Below are 17971 nucleotides of genomic sequence, written 5' to 3'. Positions count from 1 at the left end.
AGTACCGCTCCGGTATCGCAATCATCCTGTGTCCCGCACCAAGCCACGGCACAGCACGCACCTGAAGCACGAAGCAGGCGAAGACTCCTTCGGCGAGACGAACCAGCAGTCGGCTGGTGCGCCGCTCGCCGGTGAAGCCCAGGATTAGAGCGAACACGCTAAGCCCCCAGATGCATGTCAGCGCGGCCAAGTGCACGGTGTTCAGCTGCGAGAGGTTCGCAGCCAGGTGCAGCGTCGGCGTCCTGCACAGTGGACAGGAGCAAGCCATGGTAATCCGACATTCTCTGCGATCGCCACCGGAATATATTATCACACCATGGCATCGTACAGCGTTTGAGGAAGACAACTGGGCAGACTCAATTTTGCTGCGCTTTAGGCCAACGGTAATATGTGCGTTTTAACGTTTCGAAACCTGCACATGGGCCGTGAGAGACCCTGTAGTCAGGTGTCGGTACTTTTCTACCGTGTACACGTTGTTGCGTTTCCCCTCCATTCGACTGCAGCCGTCGCGGCGCGATTTCATGTCGCTGCCCTGGCGTCAGCAGCCAAACGCTATAGCTACTATGAAATAATACGAGTATTTTACGTCGGAAGAGCACAGTAAAACAATTTTCTTCCGCACTGAATCCGGCGTGCACAGCACACGTTCCAGAAAACGCCCAGCTATATGCTTCACCTACTGCAACTGACCTGGCACACGCCACCTCGTCTGTTTCGCAAGTGGCTCCTACCCACCTTTAAGGGGGCTTGAATATCCGAGAAGAAAATGTTAGCTTACCTAAGCAAAGTCAGACCTCAGCGAACACACATAAGATAGGTCGCAATGATTATTAAAAGGTTTGCACTTTCCATCGCCAAGACATACGGAGAATGCAGTGCCTAGAAAACATCTCAGCCGCAAAAATTGGCGGCTGCATGGTCAGGACATACAACAGCATGACGTTCAATACTGCACAAAGTTTGTAATGAAAGAAGATTTGAATTGGCTGGTGTGCTCATCTGGCAACCATTTAAACACACTGCCTCGTCAAAGACATGCTCACATCCTAGGATAGTGGGAAGCGATACGCAAATAAGCCACAAAAGCTCGCAGTGGTGGCTCAATGGCTTTGGCTGCATTTAAAAGGAGGCGAAATGCAGAAGAGCCCGCATGTTGTGCGACCCCAGTGCATGTTAAAGAACCCCAAGTAGTCCACATTATTCTGAATTCCTGCGCTACGACGTGCTTCATAGATCATGTGTTGCTTCGGGGTGCTAAACCAGATCGTTGAAAGAAAATAAATGATTGGCTGAAAAAGAATCCTTCCTTTTCATCACCAAATATTGTAAAATCAATACCTTAATCGCATGCTTTTCAAACACTATAACCTTCGCCTCCACTTCATGGATACACTCGTCTTGCATGGATCAAACGGTACCTTTATTAACTCATTTTTACTGACAGCGACTGGATTGAGTGACAAATTGTGACAGCGTTGTGCGTGTGTGTGTGTGTGTGTTATGCCTTTTTCCCCTTCTCTCTTCCCCTTTTTAGCCCCCTAATCCCTCTTCCCCAGTGCAGGGCAGCCAACCGGAACCCCTTTCTGGTTAACATCTGTGTCTTTCCCTCCTCCTTTTTATCTATCTATCTTTACTGACAGCAATTCCACAACCGAAAGAACTGTCATATTCAAATGGCATTGAAAGTCGGCCTGTCATATTCGAAGAGTCGTTACTGCGGCACCTTGAACAGTAGAATTATGATTTACGTGAAACAGCGCAAGGCCCAAGTCCTAAGGAGGAAGCAGGGAAAGGAGGAAACGGACACAACACAGCGCTGAACTAACAACTGATATTTATTTGGCACGCTGTGCGTATAAATACACATCTGGCGGGCCGCCTCGGTGGCTCAGCGGTTACGGCACTCCGATGCTGACCCGAAAGACGCGGGTTCGATACCGGCCGCGGCGGTCGAATTTCGATGGAGGTGAAATTCTTGAGGCCCGTGTACTGTGTAATGTCAGTGCACGTTATCGAACCCCAGGTGGTCGAAATTTCCGAACTCCTTCACTACGGCGTCCCTCATAGCCTGAGTTGGTTTGGGACGTTAAACCCCTACAAACAAAACCGAATACATTTTTGCGCCAAAAATAAAAAACATCGCAAAGAGCAAACTCATGCGCCCAGATTCCAGCAAAAGAACCAAGCTAAGATGTGCAATTAGGGAAGCGAAATTCTTTTTGTGATAAAGATACTGAAGAAGCACTTGCACAGCAATCACCGTACTTCTGTGTGAGTGCTCCATCGGTATCTTTATCACAAAAAGAATTTCGCTTCCTGAATTGCACCCCTTAGCTTGTGTTGTCTTGCTGGGATCCGGCTGCATGAGTGTGCTCTTTGTGGCGCTTTGCATTTTGGTACTAAAATTTATTTATACACACAGCGTGCTAAATAAATGTCAGTTGTTAGTTCAGCGCTGTGTTGTGTCCGTTTCCGCTTCTTCTCTGCTCTCTTCTTACGCTGCTTCACGTATATCATGGACAGCCAACTCGCCTATCAGTTTGTGCTTTCAATAAAATTGTGTATATAAGGCTTCACATTTCAAGAGTTGAAGTACGCTAGAAATTCATGTCACTTTTTTGCTATTTTTGTTTCTATTTTTGGATCTGTCTTAATTTGATTTGTGTTGTGTTGCATCATATTTTACCTCGTGTTTGAATTTTTTCAATGATTGCCTGCTATGTGATGACCTGCAAACGGTCCTCAAGGTTGCATAAATGATGAACAATAATGAGGTTACAAAGCGGCGGTTCTTTTCACCTGCTAAAAATCGTGAAATCCAATACGGCATTTCAAGATTACTTTCGAAGGAGCATATCAAGCGCGCAAGGGATGATGCCGAAGTTGTCGTTTACTGTGCGCGTTTTACAACGCAGGCAGTTAACAGCCCGCTCCCTGAATTTCACGTTGTAGTAGTAGCATCAGTATTAGTTGTAGTAAGTAATCGGAAGGTGGTTAGTCTGGAAGGAGAAGGAGGAGGGTATAGCAAGAGCTGAGGGATGCACAATATAAGGGCGGTTGCCGAGGAAAGAGGAGGCTCTAGCGAGAGGGCAGGAATACATTACGTGAAGGAGGGCACGGCAAAGCGAGATTAATGCACAATAAAAGTGTGACTGCGCAGTAGTGAATAAGGAGGGTGCTTCGAGGTCTTAACAGCGCGCAAACAAAAGGAGCCTGTCAAGGGAACAACAAGGAGGGCCCTTACCCTGGAAAGAGGAGGGCATGGCGAGAGTGGAGGAATGCGGAGCCAGATTATGGTTGACAAGATACGGAAGAACGTTGGCATATGGAGAGATTAGGAATGCGAAACTAAGGGGTTTGCTACATTCTCTCAGATAATAATTGGAGTTTACCGATATACCTCCAACGAAAAGTATATAAAAGTTCTATATTACTGGTGCTAGCTATGGGTCAGAAGCGTGGGGGCTAACGACAAGGGTTCAACTTAAAGACAACACAGCGAGCTACGTGTAACGTAGGTGATAGGTGCAACGCTGAGAAAGAGGGCAGAGTGGGTCAGGGAACAAACGCGGGTCAATGATGTTGTAGCAGCGCTCTCTCGACGGTTGCAGTGACGGAAAAAGACGATGCGACACGAGCAGAACACTCGGGCTCTGAGTTGGCACTCGGACGATGGCGAGGGATTAAAAACCTGTTCTTGGGTCTGCAACTTAATGGTTAAAGTCTTTCCTCCCGACGGTGCTCTACAATTTCCTAGCCGAAATGAAGACGACGAAATGGACTTGGGAAGGGAACGAAATTCGAATGTAAGATAACCGATGGTCATAAAGGTAACGAACGCTATCATGGCGGGGGGTAGCAGAAAGGTGGGTGAATGAGAGTACGAAGTTATAACTAATAAATTACCGGAAAAGCAGTAGTGTGTCTAACAAGTACAATTAACTCTTTTTCAAATTGTAATAAAATAAACCCAATTTTTTTAGATATGAAGAAAGCAGGTAATAAAATAGACGTAATTTTCTTTTTAGATATGAAGAAAGCATTTGACATTGTCGATCATGAAGTTTTGCTGGGAAAGTTATTGCATTCTGCATTTAGAGGGATTAGCATTGAAATCTTTAAAAGTTATGTTATCAACAGGCGCCAAATGATCCAAATGGGTGGCTCAAGGTCTAATTTTGAAGCAGTTACTCTGGGCGTGTCTTGGTTTTCAGTCCTTAGTCTGCTTTTTTTTTCTCATTGTATATCAATTGCCTACCAAACTTCACCAAACGGTTTTTTGCTTTCATGTATGCTGACGGCAGCGCACTTTTATGAGCACATGTGTGGGCATCTGAACTAATTATTGCATCTAATCAGGATTTCAAAACTTTCAATGATTGGTTTATCTCCGGCAGACTTGTTGTAAATGTTAATAAAACAAAATACGTTCTATATAAGAGCCCCAAAAATAGTTCCTGAAAATGGGCCTGCAGTGCAATAGCTGGGTAGTCCTCTTTTACCTGTCAATACGGTCACATATCTCGGAGTAATTCTGGAGCAGAACTTGACCGGGAAGGTCCACATTCCGGCAACTTCTAAAAACTTGGGAGCTGCATGCCTTGCAGAGTATAAATTCCGTGAGTACTTTGACAAAAACACATTCAGAATTATTTATTTTGCCACTTTCAAGAGCCAATTGTCATCTTGCGGCGTCGAATCCGGGGGTCCCACCTACAGGTCTTATTTAGAGCCGCTCAGGGTATTGCAATAAAGGGAAATTCGGTTCATCACACAGTCGGACTGCAACGAGCACACTGCTCTTCTTTTTAACAAACACGGATGTTCTACCACTAAAATCACTCAATGGATACAGGACCGTATTGAACCCGACCGCGGCGGCCGCGTTTCGATCGAGGCGGAACGCAAAAGGCGTCCGCGTGCTCTGCGATGTCAGCGCACGTTAAAGATCCGCAAGTGGTCGAAATTATTTCGGAGCCCTCCACTGCGGCACCTCTTTCTTCCTTTGTTCTCTCAGCCACACCTTTACCCCTTCCCTAACGGCGGCGCGGTTCAGGTGTCTGCCGAGATGTGAGACAGATACTGCGCCATTTCCCTTCCCCAACAACCAGTTTTCTGCCGACAGTACATGCATTTCTTGTGGACAATTACACGTTACATTCACCCATTTTCACTCCGCCATCAAATCGCACTCGTAGTGCTACAAATGGAAGTTTCCTTCTTCCGAAAACGAAAAATGTCACCAGAGAAAGGACCATAGCTCATGTGGGGACAATGCTGTTGAATTTCATTACAGAAGGCGTGCAGCATAGCAGTAATTTTCCAGTGCTGTTAAATAAATATTATGAATCAGAGTAATGAGAGTGTACTTTCTGTGTAATTTGTTTTTCTCTCTATGCCGGACTGTGTAGCGACTTTGTCCTTGTATGCATATACATATTTGTTTAGTTTATACCTTTCTTGGTTAAGTAGATTTCAAATTTAAATTTGAATGCAAGAGCTTTCATTATGTATGCAATGTTAATAGTTTGTTTTTATGCCTGCGCTTAGTTTCACTTGATATAATCTGCATGCATCCCAACTTGATATAGCTTGGGATCCAGATGTTATTTCAAACATTCTCTGCATATATGTTCAGAAATAAAATTGAATTCAAGTATGTGGGGTTAAGGGGCCGCAGCTGGCACAGGACAGGGTGAACTGGAGAGACACGATAGAGGCCTTTGATCAGCAGTGGGGGTAGCCAGGCTGACGATGAAGAACCTAGGGGTGCTTGCAAGAAACCATCAGGAGAGCGGTTACGTGAAAGGAGGAAGGCATGCCGAGGCCGTAAGAATGCGCAGTCGGAAATGTAGAGGTTGGTTACCGTTGAAGGAGGAGGGTGCAACAAATGCGTAGGAGTGCATGTGCCGTAGGAGGAGGAAGAGAAAAAGCATGGCGAGGGTGGAGTAATTTAGCGCGGTCCATCTGCGGCTGCTGCTGGAAAAACGCGCCGCCCAAGGAGAGTCTCCGCCACCGTGCTGCCGCGTGCCGGAAACAGCGGTCAAGAAAAGAGTTCTGGTCAAAGAACGACTGCGTGAGAAACTCAAAAAGTGCTCTGTAACTATGCATATAGACATCTTGTTCTCATTTTTTTTCCTCAGTGTATAGCGAAATTAAAATGTCTGAATAGCTGTCACCAAACCTCTCGTTACACAGCGGTCACCGTGCTTCCTGTCCGTTTTCTACAGCGGCAGCTGTCGAGCGCCCGTTCCTGGTTTTCGCGTCGTAGTAGTATGTCGCTGTAGTCGGCGTAACCGGTGACTTCGTTGCCGTGGGAACCACTCGGATGGTGGTTACCGTGCAAGGAGGAAGGTACCACGTGAGCGGAGAAATTGGTAACCGGTGGATGCATGTTACCACAGGAACCATCCGGAGAGTGGTTGTCTTGGAAGGACGAGGATATCAAGAGAGTGGCGGATTCCCCAAGCGGCGAATGGCTACCATGGAAGGAAGAGTATGGCGAGAGCGTGAGAAGGCGCAACCGGTCGGCGATTGCCACAGAAACCACCCGGGGGGTAGTTACCCTGCAAGGCTTTACGGCGAGAGCGTGGAAGACATAACCAGAGGATGATTACAAAGGTAACCGTCCAGCAGGTGGTAGTGGTTACCGTGCAAGGAAGAGGGTGTGGCATATGTGAGAAGCCGCAACTGGTACGTGGTTGCCAACCAACCAGAGGGTTGCCATGTGAACCAACCAGAAGAAGAGTACAGCGAGATGAGGTTATGGCGGAGTGCAGGGAGGCATACCACGGTAACCATCCGCAACGTGGTTAGCGTGGATGGAGGAGGAAGAGTATGGCTAGAGCGCCGGAATGTAGCACAGTCCATCTGCGACAGCTGCTGCAAAACGCGCCGCCCGAGGAGAGATTCATCGGTATGGCTGCGCTGCTAGAGCTTCGAACTGGAGAGCAGACCTAGACTAAAAACGAAATGTGTGGAAAACTATAAGGACCGTCATAGAACCATACAGATGTGAGGTCGCTGTCACATTCTCTGCAACATTATGTTGTGCGAATACCTTAACAACTATCGGCGAATTTCCCGTTAAGCTGTGGTAACCGTACTGTCCCCTTTTTCTTTTTTTTCACTATGCTATCTGCTGCGCATGCACAGTCAGTTGTACTTTAGTGCCGGTATTTGTCTTTCCGTGTTTCGTCTCTGAGCGCGGTCTTTCCATTTTGCAATATAATCTCAAGGTAATGACAGTACTCTGCAAATGCCTCTTTTAAACAAATAATTCTAGCCGGCAGCACTGTTTGTGAACTAATGCTAGCTTTATGGCTTTTATTAACTATTTAGACTGTTAAAAAAGAACCAGCTTTTTCTAAGACTTGTGGAAAACGTATTCCTTGTAGTAAATTCATAATGTGCGAAATGCTTAACTACATGCTCCTCACTGCAGCTATCGCCACTTTTTCATTCAGTAACAGTGGACCATGCCGAGAAATTCTGGACAAAGGTATTTTTCAGCCGGCAACAGTATATCAACGCAATTTTTCCCAGAATATAACATTTCGGTACAACAATGAATATATCCGCATAATACCCGATAGCAGTCTTGAATTTTTTTTTGCTATTAACATTTTTGCTAACGTCAAAAGCATTACCCGATTATTTTTATGCCAGCTTATTAACTGCTCGATGTGATCGATGGAAGCACGTTAACAAAATATTTTGTTAAACATTAGAAGAATGGACCATTACCTTGAATACTTCCATAACAGTGTCTTACAATTTCGCAAGATTCAACTTTTTATCCGAGAATGCTGGATATGATCAAAACCTCGTGTCAGCTCAAGCTCACGCGTGGCCAAATTGTACGACAGATCCCTCTTCCTAGACAAGCTATGCCGTATACAACGAAATGCTTTAGACAAGCAGATGCATACGAAACATGAAATTATTCGCACTCGCGGCGTCCTAAAGAGGTAATCACTTTTGGAGCGAAAAGGTTCAGTATGCTAGGTAAAGCAGTCATCGCGATGGCCGGGGAATGACTTTGAACGACCTTCATCCTAATTACGTTAGCCGTGTACGGCCATAGGTTGTACAGTTATGATGTCGAACTCTTGACCCCTGACATCGGCCCATGACCTTCAGTTCACCTTTGACCTCTGACTTTTGTCACTGGGTGACCTTTGAGTGGACCTTTGACCTTAAGAACATCCGATGAGGTGATGTGAAGCCACGTGATCACATTGGTGGGGGATTGTCGTACGACAATGTGATATCACTTCATAGCCACGTGGTCGTGTCGGTATATACAGAACGGCTGTTGCGAGCGGGCAGCGGAGGTTTCATGGACGAGCTCAGGCGCTTAGGAAAAGTCCTTGCTTTTCGCTGAATTTCAAGGTTAGCCAAGTTAAGCGACTGAAAAAAATTTTTAATTATCAGTGCAATCCTGACGGAATCGAAGTGAAAAAGGCCCTTTTGACAAGAGGTTTTAAGATGAATTACTTGAAAAGAGCGACAACGATCTTTTGTTGGCCGTAGTATAAATATAGCACCATCAGAATCAATCTACAACGGAGCTGTACCTCTAAAGCTTTGAGGAGCCAAATGAACATTGGTTCCAAGCTGATTTTGCCGGGCTTTAGGACAGCTGATGGCAGAGTAGGTGTGCCGTCGCCTTTCTCAAAGGGAAAGCGCCAGACAAGGCATAAATATTCGCAGAACGGTGGGAGTTCATCACAGAACTCTAAGGAACAACTTGATTCATTCTCAGGATACTCTCATTCTCTCACGAAATTATTATAATAATGCGCCTCCCGCCCCAATGATCACATTTTTCGTATATTTGCCGTCTTGTGCTTTCGGTTGTACATAGCAGGCTAATACATTACATAAAAATAAATTACCAAGAAAGATATTTCATACATGTTTATTTAGCATGTTTTTTAAAATATTCAAAATTCCTTTATTGCAAGTTAAGGAAGAGAAAATTATGTACTTTTTAATGAGCTCTCCGCACAAAACGTAACTAAATTAATTAAAAATAACGTTGCGGTAATTGTCAAGGCCCAGAAATGTCACGCAAATTGAAATGCTTGTTGACAGTCTCTCATGGACAAATGAATGCAGATAACAAAAGACTACAGCCCACTTGGCAGCATCCGCCCATTCGCCAACCCAGGCGACGAGCTTGGCGAATCGCTTGAGCACCAGGCTGATGCGGTATTCCTGCACCTGTCCCTGGGGGCGAACATCAGCTGCCAGCAGCCTCTCCCAGTCGCCTGCACCCACGCCGATAAGATATACTTAGTATGTGATCGCTGTACCAACATAAACATTGCAACGAATGGCTTAAATATACCCTACAGCACGATGGTGCCGTAGACTTTTTCGCTTCTCCGTGCCCATAGCTACCACACCCCCTGTATAAAAGCTCTATGTGGACTATTTTTGTGCGCATGGCACACCCAGACAGTTACTACAAGTACGAATCCAGAAAGCACGCACTTCGTTCCACCCTTCGCGCAACAGCTTGCACCGCAATTTTGCTTCTTACCTGTGAACGCAGTAGGCAATGAATAAATTCAATCGAACGTATTTGATTCCTGCCACCTAGAACAGCGGAGCCATGCAAGATATTTTTGCTGAGATGGTAATTTTAAAAGAGCTGTTTTAGTTAAAGTGCGCTTTCTTCGCTGCAGTATATTCGCCGCTGGTGGCCACTTGCAACCCACCTAGAAGTGTTAATTACCGAGCTAAATAACTAAACTATTACATATACACTTTTTACGTAATACACTTAGGCTCCCCGTTTATTTTCACATTGCTAGATCACCATTGCTGATGTCCGTTGCTGTTTTCAAGTTTTCCAAAACGTCTTTCTTCTCGGGCCTACAGGCCAATGAGAATGGACCGTTATTCATGCACCGAAGCAAAGCTCAAGAGTAGAGCAGCGAAACCGGCGGCAGCGACACCGGCGGGTGCCACCCGGCGGCGAATGTGACACGGGGCTATCGCCCCGCTAACGCCCCATGGACTCCGCGGCTGGACTGGACGCGGCGGCGACGGCGTCGCGTGCTCATAGCACGCTGCCGGACACCCGCTGGTATGCCTGGCTCTAGGCGCTGCTCTGCTCTTGGGTTTAATTTTGGTGCGTGAAAACAGTCGATCTTCATTGGTCTGTAGCCCCGACGAGAAAGACGTTTTGGAAAACTTGAAAACAGAAATGGACATCAGCAAGCCAAGCAGCAAGTGCCAACATAAAAGGTTAGCCTAAATTTTTGAAAAAAAAAGTCAAAACAGAACACAGAGAAGAGACGAGGTACACACGACGACCTGGAACGAACTTTATCAGGCAAAAACGTATTTATTATCTCTTAGTTATTTCGCTGAGTAATTAACACTTCTAGGCTGTTCGCAGGTCGTCCCCCATTGGCGAATATTATCACCTAGTGGTCACAGCAGTCGGGTGCAAGGAAACATCTAAAAGGGAATTCACACGGAACTCTTCATTGTGCTGGTTTGCACCCAAAAAGAGTTGAATGTCTCGAAGGCGACGTAGCAACAAGCGCGCTCAGCGGTCGTCGAACAGAATGGCCGCCGCTCTGGGCTGTGCTTAATATAAAGCTGGTAGCGAAATTTCGAGATATGGCGTGCAAAGTTACCACAACAACCTCAAACAACGCACAATCGGCTCCGCCTCGATGCGATAAATGGGGATAAATGTAGTCGCCTCTTGCATCACAAACCAAAGCAATAAAGCTGCGTGCCGGCAGCTTTGAAGAATAAACAAGCTACAAAGATCCGCGGTATTACTCCCTGTTCAAATAATTATCGACTCGATGCTTTGAAACAAATTAGGTGACTTGAAACAAATAAAACTTTGTGCGCAACAAATACCGAGGGGAGACACACAGCGTCCTTTAGGCCGCATAATAGGGCTTCCAACGCACGACATGAACAACTACTGGTCGTAAGTGTCGTCGTTGGGATGCAGTGATCTCCTCAGGGACGACTTCATAGCCTAGTTAACTTAACCTTTGAACAACTTTGAACAGGCCGAAATAGCGGCGCAAAACGTTTCCACTAAATCCACGGCGGCGAATGAGCGTTCAAACCAAAACTCGGTCTCCTAGCTTGTATTCCGCGTTGTGCCTTGGTAGATTGTAGCCTCCAGCATTGGTGCGCTGGTGGTTTTTTTTTATCCGTAGTCCTGGCAAGTGTACGGGCTTCTTCAGCGCATTGAAGGTAGGCGGCGGACGTCGACGTTATCTTCTTTGGTAACGTTGGGCAGCATGGGGTGGTCTTGGCTTCCTTGCCATCTGTGAGCCTAGAAGGCGTCATCTGAATGTCATAAGTCTCGTGCACTACGGTGTTGTCGGCGAAGACGATGTAAGGCACGATGACGTTCCAGGTGTTGTGTTCGGCATCGACATACATGGGCCAGCATGTCACCGATGGATTTGTTTAGGCGCTCTATTGGTCTGCGAATGGTATGCAGTTGTCATCCGGTGACTTGTTTGGCTGTAGCACCGGATGGCTTGTGTCAGTTCCGCCCTGAACGCTGTTCCTCCAACCGTGATGAGCGCATCGGGGCGCCGTGTCGCAGATTAATGCAGCGCCAGTAATACGTGCGTTGAATGCGGTGGAGGGTGCGAGAAAATTCGAGATGTCCAGCTGTCGGCTCGTCCTGTGAAGGCTCTCGAACGTCTGCGCGCAGGCTTGCATTTACAACAAGGAGATAGGCTGTTTTGTTCGCTGCGAAGTTCTTCACTAGGACATCATTCTGTACACAGAGCGAAGATATTCCTGGCTTGAACAAGGAGGGGGGGGGGAAGGGTGAAAAATTCTTGCCTTCCATGAACTAGATGAGGCGTTTTAAGTCGAGTGTTCGAGCGTTGCTGCTGTGCAAAAGAGCTGAAGCTGATGGGTCCCAGGAAGGCGTCCTCATCGTCGACCGGCCGTGCTGCATCTACAGAGGCTCGTGACAGGCAGTCGGAGTCTGAGTGCTTGCGCCCGGTCCTTCGTGATCGCATAGCACTTTGAACTGTCGTTTGTACAGGTAGGGGCGGAATTTCGACGGAGCACAGATGATTCCAAGGCACTCTTACCCAGCTGTCGAATAGTTGGCCTGAGCCTTGGACAGGGAACGGCTAGCATATGCGACTACTTTCTCCAGTCCGTCGGTTTTCTGAACGAGGACAGCGCCTAGGCCCACGCTGTTTGCGTTGGTATAAATTTCAGTCTCGCCGTTTTCAGTGAGGTGCGTGATGATCGGCTGGGACTGTAAACGACGCTGAAGTTCCTTGAAAGCTTCCGCTAGCGTCACTTTCTTTGTAAATGGCAAGTCTGGCTTTGTCATTTAGGTTAAGGGTTCAATGATGCTAGAAAAGTTCACAAATAATCGGTAATATGCGCGCAGTTCAAGGAATCTGCACACAGCTTTCTTATAGGCCGGCACTGGAGTGACACCGCTTTCGGCTGGAGGCTGGACGGCGGCAGTCGTCGTAGCTCCTCGTGAAAGATTTCAAGGATAAATTCCCGCAAGTTGTCGCTTATGGTGGTCATCGTGTCCGGATGAATTGCACAGACATAAAGAGGGCGGTTTTACTGTCGAGTCCAGATGTCGAGGGTTTGCTAAATGGTGCAGGCTTGTTACATGAATTCCTTGGCGGTTTTTGGCGGCATGCGAACTTGGCTGGTAAAGAGTTGTTCTTTGACGCCACGGATTAGACTGAATTTTCTTTTCGTCTGTCATCTCGGGGTCGGCGGAACGAATGAAGCGCTTCATTCACTCTTAGACACCAAGAGGTCTCGAAAGGTTAGGATAAGCGTTCTCCTTGCCTTATACTGACAGTTAGAGCTAAGCGGGCGCCATAAATGCTCACGGCTAAAAATCAGACCACGTTGCGGCGACTTTTGGTAAACACGGTATATCGGGTTGTCGCGACACGGCGAGCGACAATCGCGCTGTAGCATCCAAGTTGAAACCACACTTGGGACTGCCCAATAACGTGCTCACCTTTGATCTCGTTTGTCATGTACTTATTGGGATCTCCAGCCATGTTCGAATACTGAGTGATCACCTGTAACAGGAAAACGATGCTTTGCCTAAGAGCTGAGCCAATGAGGTAAATTTTTTTTCGTATTAAATAAAAATACATGAGTAATCAAGCGCAAAGTAGTGAAATCAATAACCAGAGTTGTACGCAGCGCACTACAGATAACTGATTACTTGTATCAATTGCAAAATTTGTTTATAATTTTGTAACTAATCGATTATTTTTTCAAACGGTAATGTTTTGGATAATTCAGTTCTTTTTCCTGTCAGTGATTACTACTAATCAATTACTTTTTTTCCAAAAACAGGTTGTCAACAACGGTCCAACTTTGAGAACCTCAACCTGATAGCCAACACGGGGACGTACCCTTGGTGACAGAGCGACAACGGACCGCCTGTGACAAAGCATCACACGCGATAATGTTCGGAGCTCAAACGGCTCAATAACGTCTTCTAAGGCCGAGAAATAGCTCGTGACCCCTCTGCATGGACCCCCCCGCCCCCGTCCTTTCAGATGACGCCGCAACTTGCCTCCCATTACACCCTACTCGGGGGCTTAGACAAATTTCCTCTTTCACTCCCCCGTTTACCACTTCCCTTACGGCGCGGTTCAGGTGTCCAACGATATATGAGACATATACTGCGTTATTTCCTTTCCCCCACAACCAATTTTCATTTCAATACCGGAGTTCCCAGGTTCGAACCTGACCGCGGCGGCTGCGTTTTTGTGGAGGCAAAACGCTAAGGCGCCCGTGTGCTATGCGCTGTCAGTGCGCGTTAAAGATCCCCAGGTGGTCGAAATTATTCCAGAGCCCTCCACTACGGCACCTCTTTCTTCCACTTCCTTTCCACACTCTTTCACTCCCTTCTTTATCCCTTCCCTTACGGCGCGGTTCAGGTGTCCAACGCTATATGAGACAGATATTGCGCCATTTCCGTCCCCAAAAACCAATTATTGTTATTATTATTATTATTATTATTATTTACTTTACATGTAAAATACGGAGCAACAACGAAGCGCTGCGCTTCATAGAGGACTTGCATAACAACATATAAGCAGTGCGCTACTAAAAGCTGGTGCGGAAGGTGTGCATACGTTATAATACCGCCCTTTCATCCCACGAAATCACTGAGAATTTTGAGTGTATCTATAGCTGCTGATATTTTCACGAGAAAATGTGCGAATATAGCGGTAACTTCAAAGAACAACATGTCTTGAGAACCTAATGCACTGATAAGTTAACAATGTACTAAAATATGTTACGCAGAAGTAGTGGCAGTTATTAGTTTATAAAATTTCTCCGGATCAGTGGTGGTAGCAACATCTGAAGGGAGAGCGTTCCAGTTGGTTATAGTGCATGGAATGAATGAATGCGCATAGTTAGATGTACGGCATGACAAGTGCTTAACCTAAAACGGATGGTCGCGGCTGTCAAAAATGGAAGACGGCAAAGAAAAAAAGTCATTATGAAGCGTTGGGTGATGATACAGTTTATGAAAAGTGATAAGCGTGCAACTTCACGACGGAGATATAGACCTTGCAGATCAGCGCGTTTCTTCAAGGCTGTGATGCTGGTATGACGTGAATAATGAGAGTAGATGAAACGAGCTGCGCGATTCTGCCATGATCCTATGTTATTTATTAAATATGCGTGGCGAGTACCTGTCTCATATATCGTTGGACACATGAACCACGCCGTAAGGCAAGGGATTAAGGAGGGGGGGGGGTGAAAGAAGAAAGGGAGAAAGAGGAGCCGTAGTGGTGGGCTCCGGAATAATTTCGACCACCTCAGGATCTATAGCGTGCACTGACATAAACAGAGTAGATGAAACGAGCTGAGCGATTGTGCAATGATCCGATGTTATTTATTAAATGTGCTTGGTGATTATCTGTCTCATATATCGTTGGATAGCTGAACCGCACCGTAAGGGAAGGAATTAAGGGGGGGGGGGGGGGATGTAAGAAGAAAGGAAAAAGGAGGGGCTGTAGTGGAGGGCTTCGGAATAATTTCAACAACCTGGGGATCTTTAACGTGCACTGACATAAACAGAATACATTTAAATACTGCGCCTTATAATTTTCTATAATTGTTCAGTTACTTTTCTGGTGCTCTAACTGACGAATGCAATCAGCCACATTTCAGATGCAGTAATTGAAGTTCTAATCATTTGCTTATTTTCTGTAACGACTACAAGACAGCCAACAAGCAATTATGCAATGTCGGGCAAGAACTGGCCAAAATAGTCCTTAATCCACAGCTGGGCTTTCGTTGTAGTGCCCATGAATGGCTCGCATTTTTTAAAAGAAAACAACAAAGGGAACCGCGGCGCTTTCTATATTGTAAGCTCGAAGTCGGCATTCCTACGTTCATTTTGCATCTCTTCCGAAATAACTACAGTGAGCGCACTTACCGCCTTCATGCTTCCAATGTGGTCCTCTTCAACGAGACTGCGCAAGAGTTTTATGGTCCCAAAAACGTCAGGTGGCTGCACAATAGCGACATGGAGATTCATCCTTTTATTCCAGAACGCTTTTTTGCAATTTGCTGCTAGTTTGAGCACACACGGCAACGCAGAACATTCATCTTCAACTAAGATTTACCGAAACTCTAATAATGGTTGCGTGTTGAACAAGCTCTATAACGCGCTGCGTCAACTAAGAGACTCCGCCGACTTCCAGGAAGTCGGCATGTTCATAAAAATTGGCCGACGATTACGATAGTCAGTGAATCGAAATTGAAGGGCAGGTTACGTATTTTAGTTTTGCGGTATGCGGAGGTATGAATTTCAGAGAGTCATGTTACTCTATATGATGCCACTATTCGCAATCGTCCCGTGGCATTCACCTTCCAGTTGTCACGGCTGTCGCCGTGGCAGGTGCAGTTTAGCTCTGCCGCGGCCGGCAGGTGGCGTGTCACACGGCTAACCACCCTTAGGAATCTTCCCGTGGGAGCCACATTGCGGGTCTTCATTCCTACGCGCTCGCCTTGGCAGCTGGCGCTTTGCTCTGCTACTGCCTGCCACAATGGTCAAGTGTCCTATTACGCCGACAACTCCAATGACTACGACGCAGAATGCAGGAGTAGGCGCCTAAGGCCTGCGCTCAAAAGTATAAACTAATTAGCACTCTCCAGCTGATCGCTTCAGACTACTCTGCTGACGTAATATTTCACATAACCGTTTCATCTTGCAAACAGGTGATAACAACATTTATGACATACAATGATGCCAGCTACCAGATCTGCCATCAAAGCATTTGCAGTCAAGGGATGCGACGGGGTGTATATCGTCACGTACTGTCAATACGAGTGCTTGCACGGCGGCTCGCAGCTTGTCCCAGGAGCTGAGCACCTGCGTGCACAAGGGCTGCCGCGTGGCGTCGCAGGCCACCTGGGTGGGCTTCTCGGGAACGCCCGCCAGCATCAGTGGCTCCAGCTGATCGCGCATCTGGCGCAGACGCACAGCGCATACCTCCAGATCATCCGCCATTTCGGACGCTGACGGCAGCTCTGCGCACGGACACATGCAGCCGATTCTAACAGTGTGCGCAGGATGCGGTCCTAAGTGCTGGGTATTGTAATTTTAGCAATGAGAGAAAAAAACTCAATGTTGCAGATAACAAATTTAGCATGTTTCTTTCAACCGCTAATCTATTTTAGTTCTGATTGTTTTCCAAACGTGATATAGTTGTCTTTCAATCCCCAATTTGCTTTGCTATGTCATTCTGCAGATGAACTGCTAAGCATGATCACAGTTAGGCAGAGCAGAACGGTGGGTGTAAAAATTGACATGCAGAAAACCAAAGTAATGTTCAACAGTCTAGCAAAGAAACAGCAGTTTACAATTGACAGCGAGGTGCCGGAAATGGTAAAGAAATACGTCTACTTAAGACAGGTAGTGATCGCTCATCCGGGTCATGAGAGGAAAATAACAAGAACAATAAGCATGGGGTGGGGCACATATCGCCAATTCTCTCAGATCATGAATGGCAGTTTATCAGTGTCTTTAAGTGAAAAGCATGCAACATCTATATCTTACCGGTATTTTTCTATGGGGCAGAAACGTGGAGTCTAACGAAAAGAGATAAGGTTACTGTAAGGACAAGCCAGCGAGCTACGGAAAGAAAAGTTATAGCTGTACCGTTAAGAGACAGGAATGGTGGAGAGTGGGTGAAGGAAGAAACGAAGGTTCATGACATAGTGCTCGAAATCAAGATGATGAAATGGGTTTGTACAGGGCATATAATGCAAAGGCAAGATAACCTCTGGTTCCTAAGGGCAACGAAGTGGATTCCAAGAGAAGGTAAGCGTAGCAGGGGTGGCAGTAAGTTAGATAGGCGGATGATATTAAAAGCACAAGCACATTAGAGGAAAAATGAGTGGCACGCCGCTGGCGGCACAACCATATCGGCGACGAGGAGCTTCTTCGCGAAAAGCTGGCTCCATGCCAAACCGGTCGAGGTAGGCTGATGATGATGGCGATGATTTGTTGAATAAAGGCATGCTATCGCCCGAGACATGCTATTTTCTTCTTAGTTATTTTCATTTTTGCGCAGTCATTCGTCGTCCGACGTCTCCCTCCCCTCTTATACAAGTGGACAGGGGGAGGAGGAGAGGACCAGGAGGAGACGGTGAAGGTGGCAGGTGGAGAGTAGCAAATCTACCTATATACCACCTAGCAGTTGGAGGCAGAAGAGGAACACACTCAGACGTCGACGCAGCCGGAAAGTTTTCGCCTTCATAGTCCTCTTAATGCAACTGCATTAAAAATCCATGAGGGAGCATCAAATCCCCTTATGAAGGAGCACTCGAGCTTGCCCGAGGATTCACTTGCAGGGCGAGCTCAGGCTCTCCTCCAAACGAACCGACAGCAACGGAAAACGATAGGATGCTCACTTATCCTGAAATCCCGCATTCC

At 46.6% G+C, this 17971-nt stretch overlaps 1 protein-coding gene across 1 annotated transcript in view; it reads right to left on the bottom strand.

Moving 5' to 3' along the window:
* LOC144098024 (uncharacterized) overlaps positions 1-17971 on the bottom strand; it is a 187155-nt gene that overhangs the window by 91835 nt on the left and 77349 nt on the right. The window contains exons 7-11 of the mRNA XM_077630595.1: positions 16352-16563; positions 15467-15541; positions 13016-13079; positions 9146-9275; positions 62-242 (exon numbers count right to left, since the gene is read on the bottom strand). Coding sequence (XP_077486721.1) covers positions 62-242; positions 9146-9275; positions 13016-13079; positions 15467-15541; positions 16352-16563 — 662 coding nt within the window. The remainder of the gene's footprint in view (positions 1-61; positions 243-9145; positions 9276-13015; positions 13080-15466; positions 15542-16351; positions 16564-17971) is intronic.

This window comes from Amblyomma americanum, chromosome 7 (genome assembly GCF_052857255.1).
Source record: "Amblyomma americanum isolate KBUSLIRL-KWMA chromosome 7, ASM5285725v1, whole genome shotgun sequence".
NCBI lineage: Eukaryota > Metazoa > Arthropoda > Arachnida > Ixodida > Ixodidae > Amblyomma > Amblyomma americanum.
This window is presented reverse-complemented; position numbering and strand designations above follow the sequence as displayed.